At 44.9% G+C, this 13,475-nt stretch overlaps 1 protein-coding gene across 1 annotated transcript; it reads left to right on the forward strand.

Moving 5' to 3' along the window:
- The first annotated feature begins 43 nt into the window (after positions 1-43).
- On the forward strand, positions 44-12,373 carry CHMP1A (charged multivesicular body protein 1A). Its single transcript, XM_020989124.2, has 7 exons — positions 44-259; positions 2,645-2,664; positions 6,399-6,476; positions 7,416-7,562; positions 8,032-8,160; positions 8,318-8,505; positions 9,569-12,373. The coding sequence occupies exons 1-7, from the start codon at positions 253-255 to the stop codon at positions 9,588-9,590; spliced, it is 591 nt and encodes a 196-aa protein (XP_020844783.1). The 5' UTR covers positions 44-252; the 3' UTR covers positions 9,591-12,373.
- Positions 12,374-13,475: the final 1,102 nt, after the last annotated feature.

The raw sequence follows: 13,475 nt of genomic DNA on the forward strand, positions 1-13,475 counted from the left end.
GGAATTGGGCGGGGCGCACCCTCATGGACCGGGGAATGAGGCAGAGGGAAGGGGCGGGGCGAGTCCCGCGCCATCCTCTCGCGAGAAGAGAGGCGCGGCACCAGGAAGGGCATTCCCGGAAGTGCCGTCTGGGGCGCCGGGGGTCGGCTGGGGTCGCCGAGGTTGGATGCTGACAGCCCTCTCCCCGCCCAGCTCCCCTCTTCTGCCCCAGCCCAGCGGCTTCTGAGGCGGCGGCGCCGCGGTCCGTTCGCCATGGACGGTAAGAGGGCGCCCTGAGCCCGGGCCCGCGGCTGAGGAAGTTTGACGTTGGGGGGCGGGGAACGGCCTCCGAGTCCCCTCGGACCCGGCTCTGTGGCGGGGCTCCACCCCGTCCCCCTTTACCTCAGGGTTCCTTTCTGCGGCCAGGAGCTGGGGGTGGGAACCGTGATGCGAGGGAAGGGGGCGTGGTGGGACCCCTCCCTCCAGTGGGGCGGGCTGGGGTGGGGAGCCCGGCCGCCGGGCCTGGTGTCTGTCCCCCCGCGTCATCTTCCGGTTTCGTTTGTAAGTTTCCTGAGGGCAGGCACTGGCTCTGCCCGCCTTTGTCTCCCCGGTGTTTAGCAGGTGTCTGGTACATTATAGGTGCTTAATCAATGTTGATTGATTGATTTTAGAATATGAACGGCACTTGGAGTTGTTTTTTCCCCCATTCCCTGTAGTCTTCCAGCCACACGTGAGGATGTTAGAGAAGCTGTTCTCAGGTAACCCCTGGACTGGATGATTTGCGTGGACGTTTGTAATTCCATGGCTCTGAGTTAACAGACTCCATTTCTGAGGCCTGATTCAGGTGCAGCAGGCATCTTCCCTCCCCCCCAAAATAGTGCCATATGCTTGTAGGATACGTGAGATCCCTTTCATCTCTCGATGTGTGCAAATCACTGTTTGTAGAGAGAAGTTTTGGGGAGATACAAAATAATACGCAACAGAAATTTACTAAGCACCTACTGTGTGCTGAGGTCATCAGAGGCCGTCTAAATCCAGTCTCTGCCTGAGCAACATCTGTAATAAATAGACCATCTTTGATTTGGGAAAAGCTTATAGTTTAGTCTTTTTTAAAGGCGTAAACATAGGTAACAGATATCGTTCACAAGAGGTAAACTTGAAAAATCAGATACACTAAGGGAATCACAGAATATCAGAGTTGGGAGGATTTCTGCAATTATCTATTTCAACTCTTGACTGAACATGAATTCTTTTTACAACGTCCCTAATAACTTTTTGCAGTAGAAGCCTGACTTTAAAAAGACAGAAAGCTATTTTTGCCAAAATGCTCAGAGGCCCGAATGAGGGTTTTAAGTGCTGTCTGATTGCTAAATTTCCCAGTCCTGTGTCAGAGTCATATAGCAATGCATGCAATATTAATGCCACATGATAACTTAGTCCAAACCCAGTTTTGTTTTCACTTTAAAAATGTGTATTAATAACATTTTAATTCACTTTAATTTTTCTATATATCCTTCTACCCCTGGAGCTATCCCTTTAGCAAAGACTAAAAAAACACAAGGAAAGAAAGCAGTACAACTAAACTAACCAATACATGAACTGAGTATGACAGCGTATGCAATATCTCACATCTGTATGGCCTGGGTTTCCCCTACCTGCCCCCCAAAAGAAAGGAGAGGGAGATGCATTATCTCTTCTGGGGGGGGGTCATGCTTGGTCATGATAAGATTATACACATCATTCACTTTCATCCCCAAACGCAATTTTACTCAACAGTAGTCATTTCCTCTGAGATGAAATCATTTTCTCCCAAAACAGAATTTTCACCGGTGTTGTAGACCTCTGCTGAGATCACTGCAACAGTCTGGGTGTGGCATCGATTAGGCTGGTTTATATACCTGTGGCAGTTGAAGGCCTAGGGCAATGACTGTGTATCATAGATAGCAGAAACACTTCTGCCAGCACTGTTTGGGAGACTTGAGTTGCAGCAGTAAATTATTTATACCTTCTAAAATTTTTTTTCCTTATTTGGTTAACAGGGAGAACCCTATGGCTAATATTTCATGTCTGAATGACTTGTCAAGTTACTTGTACATCTCTTTGCAGAAGTGGCCAAATATGCATGGAGGGGAATAGCCAGAAAACAAAAAACTCATAACACGACCAAAACATTCTCTTCCAGCTTTCTAGAATTGGGACTTTCTGATGCCATAAACACCATCACCCTGCTTTCTTATTCATTTTCCTCTGATCAGAAAGTTTGAAAGGGAAATCCAAAGCCAGTGAGACACTCAACATTATCCATTAACCAACTGGAGAAGAGTAGGGAAAAACCCCCTAATGAGGTACTTTGGAATGGAACCCATAAGACAGGACACCTGGTATGGTGCTTAATACCTTTGACCTGTCGTCAATAATTTCACTTCTCTGGGCTTCAGTTTCCTCGTCTGTAAAATGGGGGTGGTGGTGAGCAAGATGATCACTGTAAAGTTCCTTCTCAATGTAACTTTGGAATCCTGTTCAATATACATATTTATTGATTGACCTCCCTTCTCTTAGTTCCATTAGCATCAAGAAACAGCCATTTTAAATATAGCAGAAAAAGCTGTAGTCTTTTAATTTAATCACTTCTAAAATTCTTAAACTGTATCTTTTCTCTTTTCAGATACCCTGTTCCAGTTGAAGGTATGTACTGAAAGGACTTTGGCTCGTTAATGTTGGCCTGCTGATTAGTAAATATTCATAGTGTAAGTGTCATATACTAGATAAAACTCAAATGATTTGTGGCCACGATGATAAGTTTGTGTGATGCACTGGCAAAGTTATGCTGCTGTGCTGCTGACAAGAAGGGATTCTTAGTTGGCTTGATGGCTTGTTAGTTCGTTTTCTTGTCTGGAGCTGAGCAAAAGCAGGTCAGCTTGACTCACCCAGGAAAGATTGCGCATCTTATCTTTAAGAAACACAACTTGAATGCTGTACTTATCCCTTCGCTTTCCTCTCAGCTTCTAGAAGGCAGCCTCAAATCCATTAATATCACATTTCAAAGAGATTTCATGACAGCTGAGCCTTTTCCTTCCACCTGAGTTTTGGCTTTCTTAGTTAAACCAGAGTAGACTTGTACTTACATTTGCTTTTAGTCTTTCCCTGATTATGTGCCAATCAGGCTATCTGGAGGTCATCTCCATCTTGTATTCTCTGGGTTATTTTGGGCTAAAATTTACTGGACATGTCACTGCATGAGTCCTCCTAATCATCTAGGTACTCTCAGAAATACAGTGTGGTTTTTGGATTAGAAAACAGAAGAAAGGACAGGAAGCAATAGCAAGACAGATCTCTGTCCTTTCTTTGTTCCTTTGTCTTATCCAAGCATTTACTACCACTAGCCCTAGATTCAAACAGCTATGGAGTTAGTTTAGCTGCCCTGGGATTAATTAAAATTCTGAGATTGCTTCAAGATTGATCAGGGTTAATGACATCTTGTGTAATCAGTTTCCCATCACCTTCAGAATGAATGAGGTAGTAGGTCTAGATTTTATAGTTACACGCACACTTTAAACAAGCAAGGCGTCAAGCGTTTATTAAATGCTTACTATGTCCCAGGCACTGTGCTGAGTAACTTAGAAACTGTTGTAAGATTCTCTATCTGGCTTTCTGGGATGCTTTTCTAGCAAGGCCATTAGCGTCATTCAAGAATTTCGGTTAACAAGGATTTGAGTACTTTTAAAAATTTCTTAGAATTTCTTTTGGCATCAGATAGTGGCATGTGGCTCCACTTGACTTCCTCCTGGATGCCCAGTCCTTTCCTTACTTCATTATTTTGATTTATCAACAATCACTTCCATATGCTTTTGAGTTGAAAATTTTTCTCCCCCTTCCTCCCCCCCACCCTCCCCAAGACAGCGCATCCTCACTTCATTCTTGACTGAGAAAATGGAGACCATTTGCCATGAGCACCACCCTTCTTCCCATCATCCAGTTCCTTGGCATGATCCTTCGTTACCTCTGCCTTGACTCCAGTCTGATAAAGAGGTGGCCCTTCTTGCCAGGACCAGCTTCTCTGTGTGTACTGTTCATCTGTATGCCCCTTTTAGTCTTCTCTAACAGATTGCCCCACGACCATCCTTTTTAATAGATTTTTCCCTTCTGTCTACAAACTCAACTAATTCTCCTTTATCCTTTAAAAATCATCATTGGACCCTACCATTCTTGAAAGTTATCATCCTATAGCTCTCTTTAGTCAAATGCCTTCAAAAAACTGTCTACCCTTTTTGCTCCTACTTCCTCTCTTCTTGTTCTTGCCACCTGGATTTTGACCTCATTATTTAACTGAAACTCTTTTCTCTAAAGTTACCAATGATCTTGTAATTGACAGGTCTGAGTGTCTTTTCTCAGTCATCATCCTTCCTGGTCTTTCTGCAGCATGTTGCTCTTGACCAGCTTCTCCTTGTGGATACTTAATACTCTGAGTTTTTGTGACATGTTTGTCTCTTGGTTCTCTCACCTGACTAGCCCCTCTTAGTCTTCTTTGCTGAATCATCATTCACGTCATGCTCCCTGACTGGGTGTACTCCCAGAGCCTGTGCTGGGCCTTCCCTGTTCTCTTTAACTTTGTGACCTCATCAGCTGTTGTTGTTGTTTGTCCTTCATTCTTGAAGAGGACCATCAGGGAGGTCATGCCATGACATGCAGGTGAGTTGGATTTAAGTGAGAGAATGCTATGCAGAGTCACCAGCCTCACTTTCTCCTCTGGAACCATCTGGGTACAGTGACAAGATATAGATTAGGATGACTGGAGGTGACCCTGGATACAGTGGGATACCTTGGCCTTTTTAAGGTAAGGTCTTTAACAGATCTCAGTTTGACCGAGGCAACGCCCATTTAGTGATTGAAGCTAGGTGAGAAATGAGACAGAGGATGGCTTCTTTCACCTAGTCCAAAAAAAAAATCCATCTGGGAAGGGAAGACCCTCGGGGTTTCTGGCCAACACAGAAACAACTGCTATTTATATTCACTCTGAGCCAATCAGGGCCCTGACATCCCTACACAGATGACTCCCAGATACACATGTCCAGGTCTCTCCTAAGCTCCCGTTGTGCATCACCTACTGCCTTTTAGATACTTTGAACTGGGTTGTTGTTCCATAGGTATCTCAAATTCAGCACATCTCTAACAGAACGCCTCACTTTTTTCTTCTGAACTTTGTAATTCCGTCCGGGACACCACCCTCATTCTCATCCTCATCCGGGTTTGCACCCCAGTGTCATCCTTGATTCCTCGTCCTCATTCAGCCCACAGATCCCTTCAGTGGCTACATTTTGTTAGGCTGATGTCTTTTACATCCACACTTGTCTTTTCACACAGTCCCCACTACGGGCCCGTATGCATGTGGCCTTGACTATTGCAGTACCCTCCTAATTGGTCTCCTTGCTTCTTGTCTCTCCTCATTCTCTCCCTTCTCCATAGAGCTGCCCAGGTGGTTTTCCTAAAGCACAGATTTGACCATTGCCGCTCCCTTCCCTACTTAATACACTCCAGTGGCTCTCTTGTTACCTTTAGGATCATAGAGCAACCATAGCTTCCTTTGGCATTTTTCACTTTCCACAACACAATGCATTCCTATACTAGGATGAAGAGCTCTTGTACAGAATCTCACTTCTGTTTATTTTTTATAAATAGAAAGCCTTTTAATAATTTTAGAAAGTTTTGGGGGCAGCTAGGTGGCATAGTGCATAGACAGTTGGCCCTGGAGTCAGGAGGACCTGTACTTCAGTCTCAGGCACATAACACTGTGTGACTTTTTTTTTTTTTTGCCTCACCAAAAAAAAAAAAAAGGTTTTGAGTGTGAATTGTTTCTCATGATTTTTTTCCTTCCTCAATAGAGGAAATTTTCCTCACATAAAAATAAGTTTGAGAGTTTATGGATAGAATAAATCTAAGAAAACCATTTATTGTTCTGATTTTCCAAATTTAACAGAAGTTCTGTATTTACCTTTATGTTCTGAGAGCTTCTGTCACAGCAAGTTCCTCTGGGTGAGAACAGGACATTAGTCAGACCTCCTCAGACCTCCCTTGTGACTTAGCTGGGAAGGAGATGAGACTAATAGGTAGAAAGAGAAAATGTAAGCATCACAGCTCCTGGTAACCTGACTGGCACTACATAGAAGGAAGAATCACACACCTGCAGGCAGCTGGTCTCATCCTTTAAAATGTCTAGCACACACTGGTGACTGAGGAATGGTAAGTAACAAGGGTACCCAGGCAGCTAACAAGGCTAAGGGCCTTAAGGTCAGGACTGACTGAGATTGCTTCTTGGGACTCCTTAATCTGCAGTGAAGGCAGGCTTAGTGAAACCTGAGAGAACCTTCTGCCGTACTGTTTCTCCAGTTACTGCTTATGCATTTTTTAAAATTTCTTTTCAGTTCACAGCAAAACAGTTGGAGAAGCTGGCCAAGAAGGCTGAGAAGGATTCGAAGGCTGAGCAAGCCAAAGTCAAGAAGGTGGGTGACTGGCAGCCTTGCTGAGTCCAGTGATTATACAGGAAAAAAAACACCTTCTGTCTGATCACGTAGCTGTGGTAATGCCCATGCTGGACATGCCAGGGCTTTAAGAATCTTATCAATCTGCCTGCCTGCCTGTCAGTTGGTCTGTCTGACTGGCTGCCTGCCTGCCTGTCTGTCTGTCTGTCTGTCCGTCTGTCCACTGCTTTTATTAAGTGCTTACTTAAACAAGCACTGTGCTAAAAAATTGTTTGTTTTTAATTTATTTTTAGTTTTCAACAGTCACTTCCATAAGCTTTTGAGTTTTAAATTTTCTCTACCTCCCTCCCCAAGATGCGTGCAATCTGATATAGGCTCTACATATACATTCCTATTAAACATTTTCACATTAGTCATGTTGTAAAGAAGAATTAGAATCAATAGGAAGAACCACAAGAAAGAGGAAACAGAAGGAAAAAAAAGAGCAAATAGTATGCTTTGATCTTATGCTAGAAAATTTGATGAGCACCCCCCCCTTCTTTCTCTTTGCCCTTTTCTTGTCCCTCCCCCTTTTTGGTTAGGATTTATTGTGGATCTGGGTAAACCTCAGAGGATTATGAATGTGAGTTATTTGTGGGGGCACTATCTTGTAATATTGGAAAGTTTGGGACTAACATGAGGATGAGGCTCAGGGAATGAGAAGTGCAGAATGAACCAAAAAAGGCGTGTATCCAAAGAAATTTACACAGTGAAATCTTCGTAAGTCTAAAATCTTTTAAACCATCATTAAGGTTAGTCTAGTTTTTATAGCGTAAATCCGTGACAGGGTGGGCATCTTTTGCAAATTACATTTGAGACAAAAAAATAAAGATTGGGAAATTGAAAGGAGTTAGAAGAAGTTTTTGTAAAATACAAATCCAACCAGTTGGTTTCAGTTAACATTTCCATTTGTCATTACAGGCTCTTCAGCAGAAAAATGTGGAGTGTGCTCGGGTCTATGCTGAGAATGCGATCCGTAAAAAGAACGAGGGTTTGAACTGGCTTCGGATGTCTTCTCGTGTGGATGCAGTGGCCTCCAAGGTCCAGACTGCCGTGACCATGAAGGGGGTAAATGATTGCTGTTTTCTAGCTACTGTTGATGCAATGTTAGCTATTATCAAATCATCTTTTTTGCTCTAGACCTCTTTGTATTAATTTGTTCATATGTAAAATTTCTTTAGCAACTACTATCTATGTACAAGGCATTGTTCTGAGTGGTGTGGGGGATATAAAAATCACACAGGATGTTCTGCTTTATTGAAATCTTGACATTTTTAATGCCTTCAGTCCTAATTATTAAGGCTGGACCTCTGCTGGCAAAGGGAGATGTCCAAGCTCCCCCAGGTCCCAGGACACATATTAGTCCCAAAGCCCGTTTAACTGAATTAGAGAGCAGTATGGAGATAGGAAAGGCCCAGTTTGGTTCAGTGAGGACTGCACTAGCGGGTTCAGAGCATCCATTGTTTTCCATTCCATGATGACATTTTCTTGGTTTTAATCTTTTCCTTTCTCTGTGCCTGCTCTTTTCCTATCTTAGGTAACTAAGAATATGGCTCAGGTGACTAAGGCCCTGGACAAAGCTCTCAATACCATGGACCTGCAGAAGGTGTCTGCTGTGATGGATAAATTTGAGCAGCAGGTTCAGAATCTGGACGTTCACACTTCGGTAGGTAACTTGTCCTGCATTCATATGTATGTCTATCTGTGTTTGTTGATGGAGGCAGCCATGTGGAGAGGGGACAGAGGCTAGTGTGGTGACAGAAGTACTCAGCCGGCCTTCTTCCTCCCTGTTGCTACAATGATGATTTTCCCTCCTTCTGTAGGTGATGGAGGACTCGATGAGCTCAGCTACCACACTGACCACTCCTCAGGAGCAGGTGGATAGCCTTATCGTGCAGATTGCCGAGGAAAATGGCCTGGAGGTCATGGACCAGCTTAGTCAGCTTCCTGAAGGGGCCTCTGCCGTAGGAGAGAGCTCTGTTAGAAGCCAGGAAGACCAGCTATCTCGAAGGTACATTTTCCCCATGCTAGCTGTTTGCTCAGCAGACATTTCTTCCTTGCCCTCTGCCGCCACCTCCCCAAACCCTATAGATCTAGGATATTCCTAGTTGTGGTGCTCTGAATTGTAGGATCATTTTAGTTAGTCATTTGGGCAATAAATAGTGGAGTTGTGCTGTCAGGTCTTGACTCATCACACTGCCAGAGTGGGGAGTGCTCCTAGGTTTCAGCTCCTAGGCTGTGGATAAGCTGGGTGAGACCACTTGTAAGATCTTGCTGCTGAAGGCTCAGAAGGCTTCTACAAGACCACGTGTCATCTTAGCCATCTGGGTGAAGGACGATAGAAGTTTAAAACCATTAGCTACAGAACAGAAATAGCAAGTATTTTCAGAGCACTGACCCTGTGCTAGGCAACAGAGGCATATATGAAAAGTAAGATGTGCTTCCCCGTCCACCTGCCACCCAGGCAGTCTAGTCGGGGGGAAATACAAGCTTAGTATCATGAGATCCTTTGGTAACTCTTTGTGAATCACATAGAAGGCAGAGAGCAGTGTGTGCTAGACTCGTTGGAGAAGGCTCCATGAACAAGGGAAGGCAGACTCCTTAACATGTAAATACATCACATGCATATTATTTTGTACTGTGTTGAGCTTTGTGATCCTGAATTTATTGAACCGAATGACAGCTGAATATTAACCCTGACAGACCTCCGTTCTTTACCCTGTGTCCTCTTCTCTACTTTGCCATTCCTTTGTGCACCCTCCTGCTTATGTCAAACAGCTGACTTCAGAGGGGGACAGGGGCCAAGTATAAGCCATTAATTGTATTTCTAGTCCTCAGAGAAGCCAGCTTTGCCAGGTCTCTGCTCCTAGCTTACTCAGTTACCTCCTTCCAGTCCAGTTCCCTGGTCAGTATTTCCTAGTATGATCTTAGGACCTGTGAAATTCAGGTGTTGGTTGCAAAGATATTTTTATTTGATGGACCCAAATATAAAAAGGAGCCTCCTCCTTTTTCGCCAAGAGAGTGGGAGTTCCTGATTTTGATCCTGCCAGAGTTACCACCTCCTTTTTCCCCAGGTTGGCGGCCTTGCGGAACTAAACTGTACCTCGGCCTGATGGACTGCTTTCCCTGCACCGATCATGCCCTGGAAGGGAGCGGGAAGGAAGCTGTGTCCTCCATCCCTCCTACCCTTCCACAGCCTCTTTGAAGAGAAGCAGCCAACTCCTGCTGTTACCCTTGGCCCTGCCCATCTCTGATGGCATTGGAATCTACCCTTTTCTCTGGGTGCGGATCTCTGTTTGGGGAGTGAGCTCCTACCATGCATTTGTACCTTGTTTCTATGCCAATGGACCTCCCCCAGAGCACTGGCAGGGAAGACCCCACTGCATCACTCGGGCTCGTGTGTTGTCAGCTGTGCTGTTGCTGGAGGGCAGGCAGCACTGTCTGGATTCTGATGCCTCCACAGGAATCTTTCTTTTCTGTACACTTGAAGGAATACTGACTTGATTTTAATGCAGCACTACTTGGTTATCTTAGGGGCTTTAGGTGATTAGACTCTTTGGTATTGCTTCATTTCCAATATATTGCATGTCTGGGTCCTATTCCCATGTAACATTGAACCAGTCCCTTGTGGGAAGGGGGGTGAGTGGGGTAGCTTTGGCCAAGGCTGAATGCACCCAGCAGATTTCCATTTTGCAGATGTTGGTTAAATCAGACAGAGACTCTGCAGAGGTAGGGGTGTGACAGGAGACCCCGTCCTTCTTGGGCAGTGACTGTATACATAAAGAGCTGGCTGCTGAGTGGGCCCTCCAGTGACAGAGAATGGCCATGTTGGTGAGCCTGGCTGGGTGGAGATCAAGTGACCCTTTGAAACCTTCCCTCTCAGTGAGTGGCCTTTTAAGAAGGAACTCTCTGTCTCTCTCCCAGTGTCCCGGGTGTAGACTTCTAGCCCAGTCCAGACTTGTACAAGGAGCTGGAGTTCTCTCAGCTACTTGTTAAGCTGCTTCATCAGATGGATTCCTTCAGTGAACAGCTAGCTCAGCATTTGGTTTCCGTGCTCTTAGGGACTAGTCTCTTCTTGGGGGCAGGCTGGAGGAGGCAGATGAATAGTGACAATCCCTAACAGACAAGGTATCCCAGAAATCCTCATGCCATTTTTACGCTGTCGGGCCTAGATCAGCCCGTTTTGCCAGGTTCCTGCCCCAATTGGAATCCAATAACTTTAAGCAATTACAGTTTAAGAATGGCGGTAGGACTTTTGGGACAGCCTGTATATAAGCCTTACTATGCCTGGGTGACGCTTGCCTAGGGAATTCTGCGATAGACCCTGAAGATACTGCAGTGGGGTTTTTAATCATTTTTTTAGTCCGCTTTCAGTTTCTCAGAGAGAAGGGTTTGTGGTTTACATTTCAACTTTACCAAAAATTGGGTTATGTTATTGATTCGTAATTAGAATCTCTGCCATAGGATCGATAGCTAATGACATTGTGTTTGCATGGCCCCGTTCCTCCTCCACAGATCAAGGAAAGCTCATGAGCTGAGGGCTCAGGCTGGGCGCCTCAGGAGAACATTGCCATTTATCTATGGGAGGCTCCTAATGCCTTCCTGGTGCTTGTGCCAGTTTGTTTATTTCTTCCTTCTGTTGCAGATATGATTCCTGTCCTCCACCCCCCCACCCCCCAAGTAGTACCTCCAAGCCCCATCTACTCCCATGTGTTGTTGGGGCTTGACTTAGGACACAGTGGGCTTGGGAAGGTGGGCTTGGGCATTAATCCACCACTGTCAGTGATAGTAAGACTTTAGGGACTCTCTGCAGCTCTGAACCATTGGGAGAAAAGCAAAAAAGGTTAGTCATTGTGCCCTTGATTTTATTGTTCTCTCCTCCTCCTCTCCCCCAAATAGCTCTTTGCAGGTCTGCAGAAAAAAGTGGGAGCCCAAAGTAGTTTTCCATCTGCTGAAACTTAATTCATTTTCTTGAAGCTTCAGGGGTTTTGGGTTTTTTGGTTTTTTTTTTCTTGTTTCTTGTCAGTGTAGAGGGAGCAGGCAGTTTGAGCTAAATCCTTTTAGCATTCCCCCCCCCCCCAGCATGCACATACCCAGTAAGATTGGTACTTGGAGATAATCACCTTGTGCCTATACATGGCCAGCTTTCTCCCCTCCAGTGTAGTCTTCATCAAGGATGCCCGTAGATAGGTCCCAGATTGTCCGTGCTGTATAGTAAGGGAACTGTATATATTTTTTTATGAGTTGTGTATAGATGTTTGAAAATCTTTACTTTTGGTCTTTTACCTTTGATCTTTGTGGCCTTGGGAGCATCTGGATTCAGTGTCATGAAGAGGCCCCTTTTAAGGATTTCCTTTGAAGCTTGGAATATGGGTGTTGGGTTAGATCCTGGAGTGGGAGAGAGGCCCAGGATCCTTCTCTCTTTTGGGCAGCAGGGGGCGGTGCCGTGACTTCAGGCTTGCTTCCTAAGGTGGTGGTGACCTGCTCTTCCCACCATTGGCTTTGATCATGGATGAAGAGAATCAAAAGCTCAGTGATCTATCCAGTATTGATGCTTATTTTTGGAAACACTTTCCACAGACTCTACAGCCCTCAAGAATGTAACATAAAGCATCCCAAGAGAGAATTGTAACTGCTGGAAGGGCAGTGTCAGAAGCATGGAGGAATCCACAGTGTGGCTGAACTCTACCCTGTTTTAGGTCCTTACAATCAGGGACCTTCTGGCTTTGCCACCACTGAACAAGTTGATGAGACTGGCACCTGAGGATATTGTGTGTTCTTATGTTCATCAAAGGAACAGGCTAATTTGCCTTAAAACAATCAATACTATTAATTTCCTACAATGTCATTTTAAGTAAACAAATTATTATCCCTGAAAACTCATCTTGTTGGCTTGGGGAGCCCTGGGTAAAGAGGTGCATGGTTGGGGAAACAAGAGGCTACTGAATGCAGGGGAGGGATCAAGCTTCAGCCCAGTTGTCCCCACCCTCGCTAATTGTAGCAAGCTGACAGATTTGCCATCTTGAATAGGCATGGGAATCTGTGATCTCATTCATCAACATGGGTTACAATCTCCAAGCCTTCACCTGGGCCATTCCCATCTAAGCACTTCTAGGAATATTCCCTTGTGCTGGAGGCCTTAGTTTTTCAGGTGCAGGAGAATTTTGGAGAAGAGCAGAATGAGAATATTCCAATGGAAAGACTTTAAATGGCATTTTCTTCTACCTCACTTAACATGGAGAAGCGACAGAGAATCACAGATTTAAAGTTACAAGGGCCTCCATAGGGGCCATCTAACCCAACCTCATTTTACAGAAGGGGGGCTGAAGCCCAGGAAGGTTGATTGAGTTTGTCCAGGGTCAAGCAAGTATTTAGCAAGTTAGATATTGATTCCAAATTCAGTGGTAGAGTTTTGACTCCAGGTAACCTGACCACTGGGCAAGTACTCTGCCTACTCTGCCATGATGCTTTCATGGTAGCACTTCTCAGAAGTGCTGAACAATGGGTGGGAAATGTTTGGGCACTTCCCATGTTATGGTAATGATATTGGTGAATAACCAAGGGCTCCTCATCTTCCCTTCCTAGTGTCCCCTATTCTTACCGCTTATATTCAGAGCATAGGAATTTTCCAGACTCTTCACCCAAGTAGCATTTCCCTTCCTCTTTTGCGTAGGTGGTGGTCTGTCTGTATTAAGGTATGGAGATGGTTAGTTTTCCCTATTCCCTGAGAATGGGGCAGTGTTGTGCAATGGAAAGAGCATTGGAGTTAGAGTTAAAGAACATGGATTTGTATGTCCTGACAAAGACTCTTATTACAATTATTACCTGCCACCTTGGGCAAGTGACTTCAATTCTGGGCCTCAGTTCTCTGCAAAATGAGTCGGCTGGATTAGCTGTGTGAGTGGGTAAGAGCAAGAGGGAGCCCAAACAGACATAAGGAAGCACTTCCAGATTCCACTGAAATCATCTGTAGGCCCTGGA

The sequence above is a fragment of the Phascolarctos cinereus genome, unplaced genomic scaffold (assembly GCF_003287225.1).
Source record: "Phascolarctos cinereus isolate Bilbo 61053 unplaced genomic scaffold, phaCin_HiC Scaffold_2;HRSCAF=192, whole genome shotgun sequence".
NCBI classification, from domain to species: Eukaryota; Metazoa; Chordata; class Mammalia; order Diprotodontia; family Phascolarctidae; genus Phascolarctos; species Phascolarctos cinereus.

Bases quoted from the DNA above. Each gene is read 5' to 3' on its own strand.
- CHMP1A (XM_020989124.2), top strand. The intron at 7,563-8,031 runs GTAAATGATTGC...TTCCTATCTTAG, and splicing joins CTGCCGTGACCATGAAGGGG to GTAACTAAGAATATGGCTCA. The intron at 8,161-8,317 runs GTAGGTAACTTG...CTCCTTCTGTAG, and splicing joins ATCTGGACGTTCACACTTCG to GTGATGGAGGACTCGATGAG.